The sequence below is a fragment of the Malaclemys terrapin genome, chromosome 7 (genome assembly GCF_027887155.1).
Source record: "Malaclemys terrapin pileata isolate rMalTer1 chromosome 7, rMalTer1.hap1, whole genome shotgun sequence".
Lineage (NCBI taxonomy): Eukaryota > Metazoa > Chordata > Testudines > Emydidae > Malaclemys > Malaclemys terrapin.
This window is the reverse complement of record NC_071511.1, coordinates 12,576,131-12,591,517: the sequence shown is the minus strand read 5'-3', so window position 1 is coordinate 12,591,517 and position 15,387 is coordinate 12,576,131. Positions and strand designations below refer to the sequence as shown.

Below are 15,387 nucleotides of genomic sequence, written 5' to 3'. Positions count from 1 at the left end.
AAATCCCTAAATCCTAAAAAGATTTTTTGCTGCTCTTGCTTAACTGGGTTGCCTGCTGAAGGAAATCTTGGCTTTTCATCATTGCAGCTGGGGAATATAAATCCTCCCAATGTCTTTTATACATTGATTCTATAAACAACGGAGGGAGAAAAAATATGATATAGTGTCAGGGGGGATTTGAAGGACTATTGTCCAATAGTCTAGATATTGTAGCAGGGACTTCCACAATCTTACAGTAGCCAGAAGCATGTTTGTATTAACTCCACCAGCTTTGACCCAGCACTAGTGCTGTCATTTTTGCATTAGTGTTCACTGGAGGAACATGATTACTAAAGAGCACTGTGGTGTGAGGGATTGGCAGGTACAGGTAGATTGTTGGTATCACAGGCTGATGCTGATATTAAAAAAAAGTATCAAATATGCTTATCTGGGAAACTGGGGCAAACATCATAACAGTCCCTTAGGGGCTTCAAATCTATGAACAGATGTTTGTGGCACAAATGCTGATTGCTTGTATCAAGGCAGTCATTTAAGAAGAAAGACACAGAACAGACATTGGAAAGATCCTTGTTATCAGTGATGGACCTCACTTTGAGAGCTGGCCTCCAATTATGACAGGAACAAAACCGGATCCTCAGTTATTTGAAAGATCAAAGTTGCACTTGCAAAATTAAAGACCTGTTTGGGACCCTTTTAAAAAATCAGGGACTCTGTCTCGGAATTGTAAGAATAGTTTCTATAAAAAGCAATAATACTGAGTAGAATATTGGTGTGGCTGCAAACTGTACATATTAGGAGCAGGACAAATTGATCCAGTTTAAAAGGGATGATTGTGAAGGTCATTTCAAGAGAAAGTACTCTGTTTCTTGGATGATGCAGAAAGGATAGGTGTGTTGGTGTCATGGACAAAAATGTACTCAAAATATGGAATGTAAAATATACTGAGGTGTCGACTGCACATGCAGGGCTGTGATACTACTTGGAAACACTGCAACTCTAGTGTTGACACATTCCTCAATGTTTGAGGGGGGGATCCTTAAAGATATTGCCACCTGCTTTCCTCAGTGTGGCTGGCCCATTCTGTAAACTGTGTCAAGGAGCCATAGTCATCCTCTTTCTTGCCGCCTTTGGATACCCTACACCCCAGGAGTGCACTGAAGGGGCATACGTCACTACTTTTTGCAATTTCCCACATTCTTTTTGGCATGCAAAAGCTGAATGGTCTATTTTAATTCTAAAATGCCCACAAACTGAATATGTGCATCTACCTGTAGAGTATTTTACTCCCTGTAGTTTGAGGTGAATGGGTTAAAGTGCTTAACATTAAACATGTTTTGTTGGATTGGAGCCATGACTAGGTGCCAATTTAGGCAAGCAATTGTACACTCATTTTTGTATATGCAAGCATAACTGACCTTTTTGAAAATGAAGCCCTTGATAGCTAAAATTCATAGTAAGGAAACTGGCACATAATACTTCTGTTTCTTTTAGTATTCCAACATGCTGATCACTAGTGAGTGAAATGTAAGCATTTTTAATTGTGAGCAGGTCTAATAATACTTGTTATCCATTTATATTGCAACGTAAGGATCATCTACACCATATATTTTTACAAAAATGTTTCAGTTACTTACTGTCCTCTCCTGAATATCCAGTGGTAACATTTGGTTCAGGACCAGATCCAAAATTGTTTACAGCTTGGACTTTGATATCATAAGGCACAAAGGTAGGAGTATTCCTCAATGTCAAGGAATGTTTTTTCACAGTTTCCTCGTTCCAGTCTGTCTCTACTCCCTGCTGTCGCCAGCTGACTTTGTACTCCAGTCCTGGTCCATTTTGCTCCATGGGTTTCAATGGCTACAAAAGAAGTTAAAGGGATACTAATCTGCCTTTGTTGCTATAATCATAAAATGGCAGATTAAACGGAGAATAATTTTGAAGCCATACACTACAATATTTTGCGAGAAAAAATAATCTTCCCCATCATGTTATTTTTAAGATGGCTGTAGGAAAAGTATTATAATTTTTAGAACAGCATGGGGGAATAACAGCTGGATTTAAAACAGGTTAATTACTAAAGTATATCTTTCTACTTATAGAATGCACTAACAGGTTTTGCTGCAAGTTTTCTTAGTTTTATGCTAATATAAATATATGTAATCTTCATTACAAGTAAAATACAACTTAACTCAAATTTTTGTGTGGCACAGCAAGTAGGGTCATTAAAATTTAGATTAGAACATAAGAACGTCCGTACAGATTCAGACCAAAGGTCCATCCAGCCAAGTATCCTGTCTACCAACAGTGGCCAATGCCAGGTGCTCCAGAGGGAGTGAACCTAACAGGTAATGATCAAGTGATCTCTCTCCTGCCATCCATCTCCATCCTCTGACAAACAGAGGCTAGGGACACCATTCCTTACCCATCCTGGCTAATAGCCATTAATGGACTTAGAGAACTGGATAAATCCATGGAGATTTAGTCCTAGCCTTCACAAGCTTCTCAGGGCAAGGCAAGGAGTTCCACAAGTTGACTGTGCTCTGTGTGAAGAACTTCCTTTTATTTGTTTTAAACCTGCTGCCCATTAATTTAATTTGGTGGCCCCTAGTTCTTATATTATGGGAACAAGTAAATAACTTTTCCTTTGTGGGTGAATACCCACTTCATCAGACACAAGTGGGTATTCACCCATGAAAGCTTATGCTCCAATACATCTGTTAGTCTTAAAGGTGCCACAGGACTCTCTGTTGCTTTTTACAGATCCAGACTAACACGGCTACCCCTCTGATACCTAACTTTTCCTTATTCGCTTTCTCCACACCACTCCTGATTTTATATACCTCTATCATATCCCCCCTTAGTCTCCTCTTTTCCAAGCTGAAAAGTCCTAGCCTCTTTAATCTTAACCCCTAATCATTTTAGTTGCCCTTCTCTGAACCTTTTCTAATGCCAGTATATCTTTTTTGAGATGAGGAGACCACATCTGTACGCACCATTCAAGATGTGAGCATACCATGGATTTATATAAGGGCAATAAGTTATTCTCCATCTTATTCTCTATCCCCTTTTTAATGATTCCTAACATCCAGTTTGCTTTTTTGACTGCCGCTGCACACTGCATGGACGTTTTCAGAGACCTATCCATCATGACTCCAAAATCTTTTTCCTGATTAGTTGTAGCAAAAATAGCCCCCATCGTATTGTATGTATAGTTGGGGTTATTTTTCCCAATGTGCATTACTTTACATTTATCCACATTAAATTTCATTTGCCATTTTCTTGCCCAATCACTTAGTTTTGTGAGATCTTTTTGAAGTTCTTCACAGTCTGCTTTGGTCTTAACTATCTCGAGCAGTTTAGTATCCTCTGCAATCTTTGCCACCTCACTTTTTACCCCTTTCTCCAGATCATTTATGAATAAGTTGAGATTATCCTATAAGATTTTAAATATGCACTAACCACTCCTCCCCCTCTCCCCCCCCCCCACACACACACTCTCCACTCAACTAGATCTGGACACTTAACGGGTACTAGCTGTGCTTCAATTTTTTATTTTTTTTTACTGCTTTGTTGAGGAACCTCTTTGTGATATAAGGAAAGAATGAATCCATAAAATGTCAGCTGGGGCTGGTTGGAAAATGGTATGGCTTTTCTGTAGACTTTTTAGAAATAAATGGTTGGTTTTGCATAAAAACTTTTCAATTTTTAAACCATTTTTTTTCAGTTGTTGATTTTTTTTATTTTAGAAATCAGAAAATTTAGGAAGAGATGAAAAGTTTCACAGAACATTTTCATTTACAAAAAACAAGCCATTTTTCATCAAAAAGCTGAGGTGTTCGCCCTTATTGATAGGCTAGTTCAGTCGCCAGGCCTTATACGGTCTAATCTAGCAGCCTTTGAAGTCAATGGAAAGGCTGCCATTTACTTCAGTTGTTGTGGGGGAGTGTAGGTTCACTGGCATTTCCAAAAAACTTTTAAAAACAATGTTTGTGGTGGAACCACAGATTGAACAAAACAGGTTGAACAAAAAATATTTCATTAAATTCAAATATTTCAGTTTTGACCATTTTAAAATGTTTTTGAAAGGAACATTCATTTTTACCTAAAAAATTGAAATGTTTTCTTTAGAAAAACTCAATCAAAACAGTTACATTTTTTTTCAGAATTTTGTAGGTTATCTTTACGACCAAAACAATTTGGCAAAATTAACAGAAATTCATTAAATGTTTCAGTGTCGCCAAATTTGTATTTTTTGACACAAAGTTTTGTGCAAAAAATTTTGCTCAGATCTAGACTTGAACAATGTGTTTTTATAAGTCAAACTACTTTTAGAATTTAATGTGTATAAGCCACAAAAATGTTAATAATTCAGTCAACATTTTTTTCCATATACAAGACGCATTAAAATAAATACTATAGCTCCAATCCAACAAACCACATGAACTCTATATTTAAAGTATTTGCTGGATCACATTTTAAATTGACTTAATTTGAATTAATATTTAACTGCATTAATAATATAATTAATTGAATTGTCATTTATTAACAATTTTGCATAATATTTAGGAGCACATGACTGTTTAAAATGATCATCATTATTTACATTTTGACTTCTTCATTGCATTGCCAAAGCAGTACACAGGGATTTAATTTTGTAAATCCCCTTGACTAAAACCTGAACGGTACTTTGAAAATTGATCATTTACTAACGCACGAAAAAGAAAATAAGAAAATAAAATTTACTGCTGGAAAATAAATTCCAGTTTAGGGTTAAATTTCAGCCCCACTCGACTATTATTTTGATCTTGCTTTAATGCTGTAAAGCCTTGGCTGAAAATCCTATTGCTAATGCTCATCTGATCTGTTAATCCAAACTAGGCAGATTAACATCATTTTGCAGAATCAGTGTGTGTATACATCCAGTCCTTGTCTGCTGGAAATAAAGCATTCAGTATGTATCAGGCATAGAAGATCTGCTGCAAAGCCTACAAGAAGCATACTAAATAAAAATATTTGTATCCAAAAATAGTCTAAATGAACCCAGAATCCCTGTCTGTTCTTATTTATCTAAACCTAGCCAATCCCATTCCATTCTCACCTTTAATTGTAGTGTTACAACTGAATTGTAGATTGTAAGATTTTTGGGCAGAGATTATGTCTAGCTAGCAGTACAAATAATTAACAACAACATATGCTGTCTGTGCCTCTATGCAACTGCTTATAAACACAGAATTGTTCTCACTGACTATGGAATATTTTGTAGAATGAAGTTTCACAATAAAGTAGTAGTCAATAGACTGAGGCTAGGTCTACACTACCCGCCTGAATCGGCGGGTAGAAATCGACCTCTTGGGGATCGACGCTCTTACTCCACCAGCGGAGGTGGGAGTAAGCGCCGCCAACGGGAAGCTGCAGAAGTCGATTTTGCCGCCGTCCTCACAGCGGGGTAAGTCGGCTGCGATACGTCGAATTCAGCTACGCTATTCACGTAGCTGAATTTGCGTATCTTAAATCGACTCCCCCCTGTAGTGTAGATGTACCCTTAGAGGGTCACATTCACTTCTGGGCTACACCCAACTAGGCTGACCAGACAGCAAATGTGAAAAAGCAGGACCGAGGTGAGGGGTAATAGGAGCCTATATAAGAAAAAGACCCACAAATCGGGACTGTCCCTATAAAAATCAAGAGGTCTGGTCACTCGACACCCAACCTAAAATGAAAATTCAGGTTGTGGAAATTTGGATGGTTCATTTCTGCTAGAACCAGGGTGGAAAATAATCTTTACAAATCTAATGCAAAATGTGTTTTATTCCACTTACACAAAATACATTCCTTCTACAATTATTAAAACTTCTTTGGAATTAAAGAGAAAATATATCCCTCTGAACAGATGGCACATAAATTACAGACAAACAGTCTGGAAATCTGACGGCTGTAATTCTGTCCTCAATACTTCTACAGATTCCTTTGACACTTGCACTAATGACCTTCTCCAGCTCTTGCTATATGTGCTATATATGGGATTTCTTCTCCCCACTACACACTTGTGTATTACAGGTCTTCTTACATTTTTCCATAGCATTTGTCACATAGATGTCAAAAATATATTTTTGAACGGTAAAGGAAGGAAAGAAATCCTTGACCCATTGAAGTGAATAGGAGCTTTGCCTTTGACTTCAGTGGTCCTCGGATTTCATCCATGGAGTTACTAATGACGACTAGAAGACAGATAGCAGGAAGAAACCCATGAAACCCATATTGAAAATGTGGGTACTCTCTTAACATGATCTGATAACTTCAGTAATGCTTCAAGATCTTCAGCTTGAAAGGAGAAATCATTTCACATATAGTATCACTGATAGGAACTTTTAAATTACCTCCCATTTCATAACCATTTCATTTGGTTCAGAAGCTTCGACTCGGATGTTTTCTGGGTTCTTGTCTGGAGCTATAACAGTAGAATGAATAAAATTAGTTTACACCATCTGTCCTTTATTAATCCTGTCTTTTTCCCCCTTCCGCCCTATGCCCTACATCTTCACAAAACAACCAGGTAGATGTGAAAAGTGCCAGGCTAATTTCCTTACTTGAAATGATTTGGCTTTGTTGCAACTAACCAACATGTAAATAAAGAACCCATGATTAAACATAATGACTTGACACAGAGGGTTAGTGAACAAATATGTAGTTTATATGGTTTGATCTTGAGCAGCCTTCTTGGTTAGTTTTAGTCGATATCTCTAAACTGACTTGGATTTCAGAGTACAAGTGTAGGGGGATTATTCTGAAGAGACATTCCCCCTGCTGGGAATGGAAAAACAGAAGGTGTATCATTAATGTGTGTCACAGAGCTGAAAAGCTGTGGAAGAAGCTGAGATGCTATACGTAAAAAAAAACAAAAACAAAACCTAAAGCAAAAATAAAGCTGGGGCAATGCAAATTACTATGCAATGCTGAACAGCTGGTCTCTGCAAGTACTTTCAGGAACCAGTCATTTTGTGTTACAATGAGAAATGTGTTGTGAATGGAGATTTGTGACAAGTTCAGAGCTGCTGGGAGGCTCACCATAAATCTTGCTAAAGATCCTATCTAGCAACTGCTTTCATATAAAAGGGCTATATTGTAGCTTTAAGGAACAGAACCAGCTGAAGCCCCTGGACCATCGTGCCTGACTTAGTATGATGTCCTTCAGAGTTTCAGAGGGTGCAGGAGATCACTGCTGCTGTGCCACCCTTGGCAAATGTGTGGCATATGCTCCCCTTCGCAGGGTACCAGCTCTTCTGGTTGGTGTGGGTCACAGCTCTGGCCTCTCTCTTTCAGAGACTACTGAATATAACTACATCTTCATAGAGACCCATTTGGCTTCAGTGGGACGAATCATAGAATAAGGTGTTCAGGTTTGCAAAAGTATAAAAATCTGGTCCCAGATCACTTAAACTGGGCTGAAAGCAACCTTGTCTGATTTCAAACCCTAATGGAATAAATTGGATTGAACATTATGCTAGAAAATATATAGCTAGGAAATTAGATGACAGTATGTACCAGTGGGAGGTGTTTCATAGCGTGCTGATGATGTGCTAGCCTTGCTTCTTCCAACACCATTAATGGATATAACACGGAACTGGTAATTTATATAAGGAGCCAATGATAAAACAACGGTTGTGTTGTTCCCTGGGATTCTTGTGAGTTCCTGCCACTTCCCAGGCTCCAAACGATTCGCTTCAAATTCTACAATGGACTCTGGAATGGGAAAAATAAAAATGAGAGAGATAATACCAAAAGCATAACTCTGAATTAAAGCTCATATAAATTCAATGGCAAGCACAGAAGAAAATTAATATATAACAAAGGTGCTTCAAAAATAAAAACAATTAAGTATGTATATGAACCTTATATGTTTATTCTAGTGGTAACGACATAATAAATGACAAAATAATTGCAAGACTATGGTACTAGAATCCTTCATACCATAAATGGGACTGTTGTGACTGCCTCCTGCTTTCCAGGATAATCTAACACTTCTGTTCTGTTTTTCTGAGAGAAGTAGCTCTTCTGGTGGGTCAGGAACATCTAAGAAATAAAGAGAAAATAGCAGAAAGAAGGCGAGTTGTATGTATTTAGGGTAAGATGTCAACATGCTGTGCATTGGCCTAACCGCTTCAACTGAAGGCTTTGGTAAAACTCCCATTGACTTCAATGGCGACTTGCTTAGGCCAGCAACAATCACTTTTAAAAATCCCACCCTTATTAGATAAGCACAAAGTGGATCCTCTAATTTTATGAATTGCTATATTCATTCTCAGGGAAATCTCATGTACTCTTATTATAATAACTAGTGCAATAGATTTATTTTTTCTCAATCAACACGGTCTATAGAACAATGACTATATCTCAGTGCTGTTTTGAACAGAAAGCTGTATTTGCTTCACTTATTTATTGTGGTCCAAACCGCAATGATGGGGGAAGAAGAGGGAACTTCACCAGATATTAAACCTACACCCTTAAATCTTAGTGGGAGGAGAAAATTAATTATCCCTGATGGATTCCCAGTTTAACCTTATGCTATGTGAGTGGAGAAGAAAGTTCATCACCCAGCTTCTCAGTTCATGATCCGTCTAGAAGCTAGGACAAAAGCCAGTTGGTGTGCTTAGATGCCGTGATGGTGAGTATGAAATAACAACCTGGCTAGATCTCTCATCTAGATGCCACAAAAGTGACTTAATCCCTCAGCAGGGTCATTCCAACCCCAGCTACTGCTTCATCATATGCACTGTCTGTGTCAGAGCTGATTTTCAGAGCTACATATCAAGGTCTGTCTATACAGGAGTTTAGAATCTGACTTGTAAAGCTTTAATACAGCATCTACAGAGATGGATTAACCAGCAGGAGAGCAGGAAAACAGCATGGGAGGACAGACATTTTTGCAGAATGACCTTGTGTTTCTCAACAAGTTTATAAGAGGCAATAGAGACGATCTATGGTTTGGGATAACATATGTTTGTGAAAATGCATATCCTACAGTTAATGCTTTTAATACAGGCACATTCAGACTGACAGATGTTTATCTTCATCAGTTATTGAGACTTGTTTTGTCAATTTTACCATCCGTTTTACGAAATGTATATGGTCTGAGGAAAAAAAATTCTCATAGCAATAGTATTGTGGTGTAGTATGTTTGTTGAAATAACATCTAAATACAAACAAGAAAACCCACGAAAGAAATTAAAAAAATCATGTTAAAAATAAAACTATGTTCATTATGAACCTGTTCTTCAAACCTCAAAGTGGAAATGGTTCCATCTCTTGGAATCACTTTAATCTATGGCTGTGTGACATAGTAATTAAACAGATTAAGGAGCTGGGCTTTGAGGCCTTGAGCAAGTCTTCATCCTCCTCTTGCTTCAATCAAGTCACCTTTATAATTGGCTAAAACTAGGACTGACACTGCATTTTTGTAAACTAAATTAAAGGCGAAGGCACAGGATTTTTTAAAAAGTGAGCTTGTGCCTTCTTACCATGCATATGATGTGTAAAGAATGCTAGAAACATTCTTCCCCTCACCCTACCTCCTCTCTCCTCCCCAATTGTATTACACCTTTGAAATATCAGAAATACCCAGTATGGTCTCCCTAAGTTTTGCTAGTGGCCCTCTTGGGGTCTCAGAGCATGTCTGTTGTGAGTTCTTAGATCTTATTTGGAGAGACAATGGTCCTCTATTTTAAAAAAGATGTTCTCCAATATGTTCATTAGTCACTGATGGGTGTTAACAAAACCAAACAGCTTTAAACAGTCCAACTAAAAATTCCTTCTTGCTCAAATTGTGGTGTCTTGTTTTTAGTGAAGTTAGTTCTCTAGTCACCATTGAATTTTCAAGGACAGAAAAAGCTTGAATTGTTAGTTTGAAAAACACAGATTTTTTTTTAAACCCCCATCTGGCTATTTTTTATACATCATAATAAAAACAAAAAAGGATCAAGACCATTTTTTCCCCCAAGCAGGTCAACTTTTAAAACGGAATATAGCCCTTCGTGGAATTTTCATAAGTAGTATAACAAATAGTCAACAAACATGTTGAATTACACATAGTATAAAAATACAGTACTGTAAATAAAAGGCATGTCATGTTGTTAATTTACTTTTTATTGAAAACCAGCATTTATCATTAAAGCATGAAGTAAGTATAAAACTCTGCAGGTGAGTGATTTAAGTCCGGCTGCAGCCTCTGCCAAGAAAATTAATGAATTAAATTAAAACAAAAACAAAAGCTTGCCCTTAAAATAACATTCCCTTGGATAGGTACTTAGGCTCCAATTCTGCAATGGATTGCATGTCAGTGCACCAGGTCACCACACCCATGACTTCAATAGGGCTTCATATGGGCAGAGCAGCTGGCAGCCCATACCAGTGTCAGGAGAAAAGGAGGATGGTCCAGTGATTATGGTGCCAGCGTGGGACTTGGGAGAGCTGGGTTTCAAGTCTCAGTTCTGCCACTAGCTTCCCGTGTGACGTTAGGTAAATCACTTAGTCTCCCTGTGCCTTCGGCCTGGTTTATACTAAAATGTTAGGTCAACCTAGCTATATCACTCAGGGATGTGAAAAACTCACATAACTGGCCTAGCTACCACCTCTCAGGGAGGTGGATTACCTACACTGATGTGGGAGAACCTCTCCCATTGGCATAAGTTGTGCTGCTGTAGCATTTCAAGTGTAGACAAGCCCTTAGTTCCCTTTCTGTAAAATGGGGGTGTAACTGCACCCGTTCTGTGTGGTGCTCTGTCCCCTTCCCGTGATGGCTGTGCCACATATAGAGACTGATGAGCCTGCAGCCGTCAGAGGCAAGGATTGAACCTGGGACCTCAGGATCTTAAAGCATGAGCCTCAAATGCTTGAACTAAAAGACTCTGTTAGCCAGAGCAAATAAGACAATAGCCCTTAGTAAATGACTAGTACATAGATAATAGTACTTCCCTACCTCACAGGGGATTTTGTGAGGATAACTACATCAAAAGATTGTAAGGCACTCAGATACTATGGTAGTGGCGGATATATAGGTACCTTAGGTTCAGGACTTTAGATAACAAAATAAAGCTGCCTCGCTATTTTTGCAGAATAAGTATTCCCAATCATAACTGAAGCGGTGCATAGGGTGTATTCAAATAGCAAGGTAGACTTATGCATACATCTAAGTCAAAACGGATACGTTCTCATGGGTGGCCCCTGTAATATCATATTCTGGAACCAGCACAGTCCAAGGGGCTAGGCTGCATGCCGGAGATCTCTGTGGAAGCGGGGATGGAGGAATCCTCCCCCTGAGGTTGCAAAGTGACAGCATAACTTTTCCACCAATGCAACTAGAGCTTCCAGCCTTCAACAGCTCCTGCAGCTGGTGTGATTGCCTCTTGCACAAGAGAAAATGATGAATGGCGCTCAACAAGGACATTATTATATGTGTTGTTGTATCAGAATATTGTGCTCTGGGGCCCAGTTTTAACAGATGTTGAGAAAGCATAGTCCTAATCGAAATTAATAGATGCTGCAGGTGCTCTGAATCTCTGAAAATCAGGCCACTGATGTTCTATAAATTGTGTGTAGAAAAACTGGTCTGAATCACTACATTGTTTAAATTTTTGGATGTAGTCTGCAAACCAGGGGGAAAAAAATACTTACCAAGGACAATTAATTGACATTCAGCTGTGACACTGTCCAGGGATGTACTAGCCACACAGGTGTAAACGCCTTGATCTTCGAATGTCACACTTGATATGAACAATGTATCCATTTCAATAATTATCCTTCAGGACAAAAAAGAAATTACATAAGCATGAGAGAGAGAATTGGAAGAGAAGAATATTATTGATAGACATGTTTTTCCTGAAGGCCTGTTCGTGCACGCCTTTGATAACAGACACATTTGGAATAATACAATGGTGGCGTACGTCTGTTATTTAAAATTGTGACTTAGCTGCAGATATATTATACATTGTACTTTAGAATATTATTTTTGTAGCAATTTAGAGCTCAGAATTAGATCCTCAGCTGGAGTAAATGGCATGGCTTCATTGACTTGAATGGCACGATGCTGATTTACCCCTCAATGAGGATCTGGCCCTCATTCTTTATGCATGTGCTCAGTCATATTACATGGTGCGGCGTGGGGGGCTGTATCTCTTCCATGACTAAAAAATAAAGGAATTTAATCCTCCAGAATTGTCCATTCCAGACACTTCATAGGATTAGAGGCCCAATCCTAATCCTATCAAATTCAATGGCAAAACTATATGGGGAGCAAAATTCAGCCCTGATTTCCTTCATTCCTATGCTTAGGACACAACCATTCAGAAACCCACTGCTTTTAAGGTATACTATTTAAGCTAATGTTTCTAACTCTGGCTAAGCATCTAGCACCCAAGCGTTGAACAACTGGGGTGAAATGCTGGCTCCACTGATGCCAACGATAAAACTCCCAGTGGCTGCAGTGGAGCTAGCATTTCACACTTGAATTAAGTGTAGGCTGCCACGTTTAGTACTTCACTGTGCAGTGTACCTGCCAAATGAGACATACTGCACCACAGGATAGCAAGTACATATGAACCTACCTGCGTAGCTCGGTTCAAAAAAATCAAAGCTTTAAAATATTTGAAAGAACACAGGTGCATTCATAAAAATATGTGCTGCATGCACAGTTATGATATGCACAGATTGGGCTTAAAGTTATAAAAAATATCCTATCCCTAGGAAACAAAATTAACCATGCTATATAGTATTGGTTCAGAGTCAAAACAAGGAGAGGTTTTTATCAAGATTACCTGCCATCTTCTGTGCTGTTGATTTGCAACTCATCTCCATCTTTCCTCCAGGATAATTTAAAACTTTGTTTCAAGTGTGAGTCATATTCAGACTGACATTTCAATAAAACTGAATGTGATTTCAACACTTGCGGGTTATCAGGAGTAACAACAAGTTTTGTAGCATCTGGTTGATCACAGAAAGATATTCTGATTAGCAATATACAGGTGATTGTACTACATTTTCACCAAGCAATTCAAATGCAGAAAATAATCATAGGAGCAATATACTGTAGTTTTTCTGCATACTAGTCAAATTAAGGAGGAATATTTTTGATTTGAGGTTGTGCTAACATTTAGTGTACTATAAAAGCATTTTCCTTTGAGTTCAATTCATATCAAAGAGGATCATACAGCCAATGAGGAGTTTATAGGAAAATATCACAGGTGAACATCCTAGCTAATGGTCTGCTAGAGTATGTGACAAAATAAATGAGAGAGAAAAACTTGACTATGATTTTTATGCCCAATCCTACTTCAAATAGACTTTGGCAATGACCCAGAGAAAACTACAAACTAATTAAAGTCAAGTGGGGAAAAAATATCACAATCAAGTTTATTATTTTAAAATCAGTCTGAATGAAGAAACAGAAGAATAAGTAATGGAAAGCAATTGGCTATATTGCCATACAATGAAAAGTAGCTTTGTGAACATTTCATTGTTTGTTCCCATATTTATAGTCTCTCATTCATTTCTAAACAGTTGTGTCCAGCTGACAAGTAAAAAGAAGGGTTTTCCTTTTGTTTTGTTCCCTAACTACAAGACCTGCAAAATCATCGTTGGCTCAGAGTCAAACTGCAGCTTTTCCTACTCATTCATCATTAGTCGTTCTTCAGGCTACACTAAACCCTCTGTAACATGTGCAACCCATAGACTTTAGATTATGTTCTCAACTGTATCTGTCCAACCCCATCCTCCATTTCAAGACACACAAAACCCCCACAAAACCTGTGTTAAAATGGAGTTAAAGCTGAAAGTATACATCAGTAATTTAAAGGTAACACACATTACAGGATTGCTATAATTATCCCAAAACCCAAACATTAGAAACCCAGCATATCCACTGAGTCTCTGGGCTGCTGAGAGGAAGCAAATACTCCCCCCCTCCCCTCCCCGGTGCTCAGGCCAATTTAGGAATATGGAAAAAAATCCTTCCCGGTCTCAAAAAGGCTGCTAGCATAATGCCCACAGCAAGACTCCAAAACCCAGCTCCTACTCTAATCTGAGAGGGTAGAGGAGGTTATCACTCATGTTGTTGAAACTTGGCAGGTGCCCAGTGCAGGTACTCATGCACTAGGGGGTCCAATCCCCTGAAAAATTGGAATTAGTGGTAGAGTTTGGAGACGACAACCCCTAAAGAAGTGGGGTGGAAGGTTCCTAATGTCTGGTATAGCAAGGGCCAATACCCATGCCCTCAACAATCAAAAAGGGGGATGACAGTGGGGTTGCAGCAATGCTGCTGGGACCAGGTTAATGGTGTGGAAGGGGATGGGATGAGGCCAGTCCTCCCCAAGGTGGTATGGATTACAGAAGGAAGTCTGATCTGCACTGGACAAGTTATTGCCAGATGTGTTAATAAAGCTGTGACCTAGTTAAGCCACATTCCTTGTGCCTTGTCATTCTTATTGCAGTGCCCAGGACAATGTGAGGATCATCCATTCATGGGGGAAGGACCACGCACTATATATGCAAGAGTGCATACCTTGTCTTGATTCTTGCACATTCCTTGCATTAAACCTTGCATAGTTGTCCCTTGCATCATCCATACATGATGCTGCTTCTTTTGCTGGACTGGGTCCTTCTGAATCAAGTATTGTCCATAAACCATGTGATAATTTTTGAAGCAATTACAAGAAGCAGAATATACCTCTGTTTTGGAATACATTTTCTCTAAAGTCTTAACATGTTTCAAAGATGTGTCTATTCATAAAATGAGAAGTTACCTCTGATACCCAGATTGGCAGTGATTGCACTTTTTCCAACCAAATTTGTCACCCAACAAGTGTACGACCCAGAATCTTCTTTCTTTGTCTCTCTGATCTCCAAGGTGCCATTTTCGTATACAGTGTACCGCAGACCTTCAAGTGGCATTGTGCTGTCATCCCTCATCCTAACAGTATAATAATGGTTACCAATTATTTTCAAGAGTCTTGGAACCAGGCTTTCAAACCAGGAGGAATTTAGGTTTAGTGATTATTGCAAAGGAATAACATGAAGATTTCTGGATTCTGTTCCCAGCTATGTCACTGAGTGACTGAATATCTCTGAGCAAGTCACGTTAGCCGCACCATGTCTCAGTTTACCAGCCTATTGGATATTACAATATCTTCCTCAAACAGATGTTGTGGGGTTTTATTAATCTTCATACAGCACCGTGCCTTGAGATCCTTGGATAAAAAGCTTGTTTAAGTCCACCATACTGATATTATCTTATTCATTATTAAATTTAACTCAAACATGATGACTGAAAAGTTTCAATGTGTTTGTACAGCTAAATAACATGTTCAATATAAAACCAGCGATTTAAAACAAGCAGCAGGC

General features: G+C 38.6%; 1 protein-coding gene across 6 annotated transcripts in view; it reads right to left on the bottom strand.

Moving 5' to 3' along the window:
- The window catches only part of CHL1 (cell adhesion molecule L1 like), a 194,347-nt gene that overhangs the window by 28,149 nt on the left and 150,811 nt on the right, over nucleotides 1-15,387 (bottom strand). For all 6 annotated transcript variants that reach the window (XM_054035093.1, XM_054035095.1, XM_054035092.1 and 3 more), the window contains 7 exons: nucleotides 14,790-14,956; nucleotides 12,807-12,972; nucleotides 11,668-11,792; nucleotides 7,969-8,070; nucleotides 7,543-7,740; nucleotides 6,378-6,448; nucleotides 1,635-1,857 (listed from right to left, as the gene is read on the bottom strand). In XM_054035093.1, the coding sequence (XP_053891068.1) occupies nucleotides 1,635-1,857; nucleotides 6,378-6,448; nucleotides 7,543-7,740; nucleotides 7,969-8,070; nucleotides 11,668-11,792; nucleotides 12,807-12,972; nucleotides 14,790-14,956 (1,052 nt within the window). The remainder of the gene's footprint in view (nucleotides 1-1,634; nucleotides 1,858-6,377; nucleotides 6,449-7,542; nucleotides 7,741-7,968; nucleotides 8,071-11,667; nucleotides 11,793-12,806; nucleotides 12,973-14,789; nucleotides 14,957-15,387) is intronic.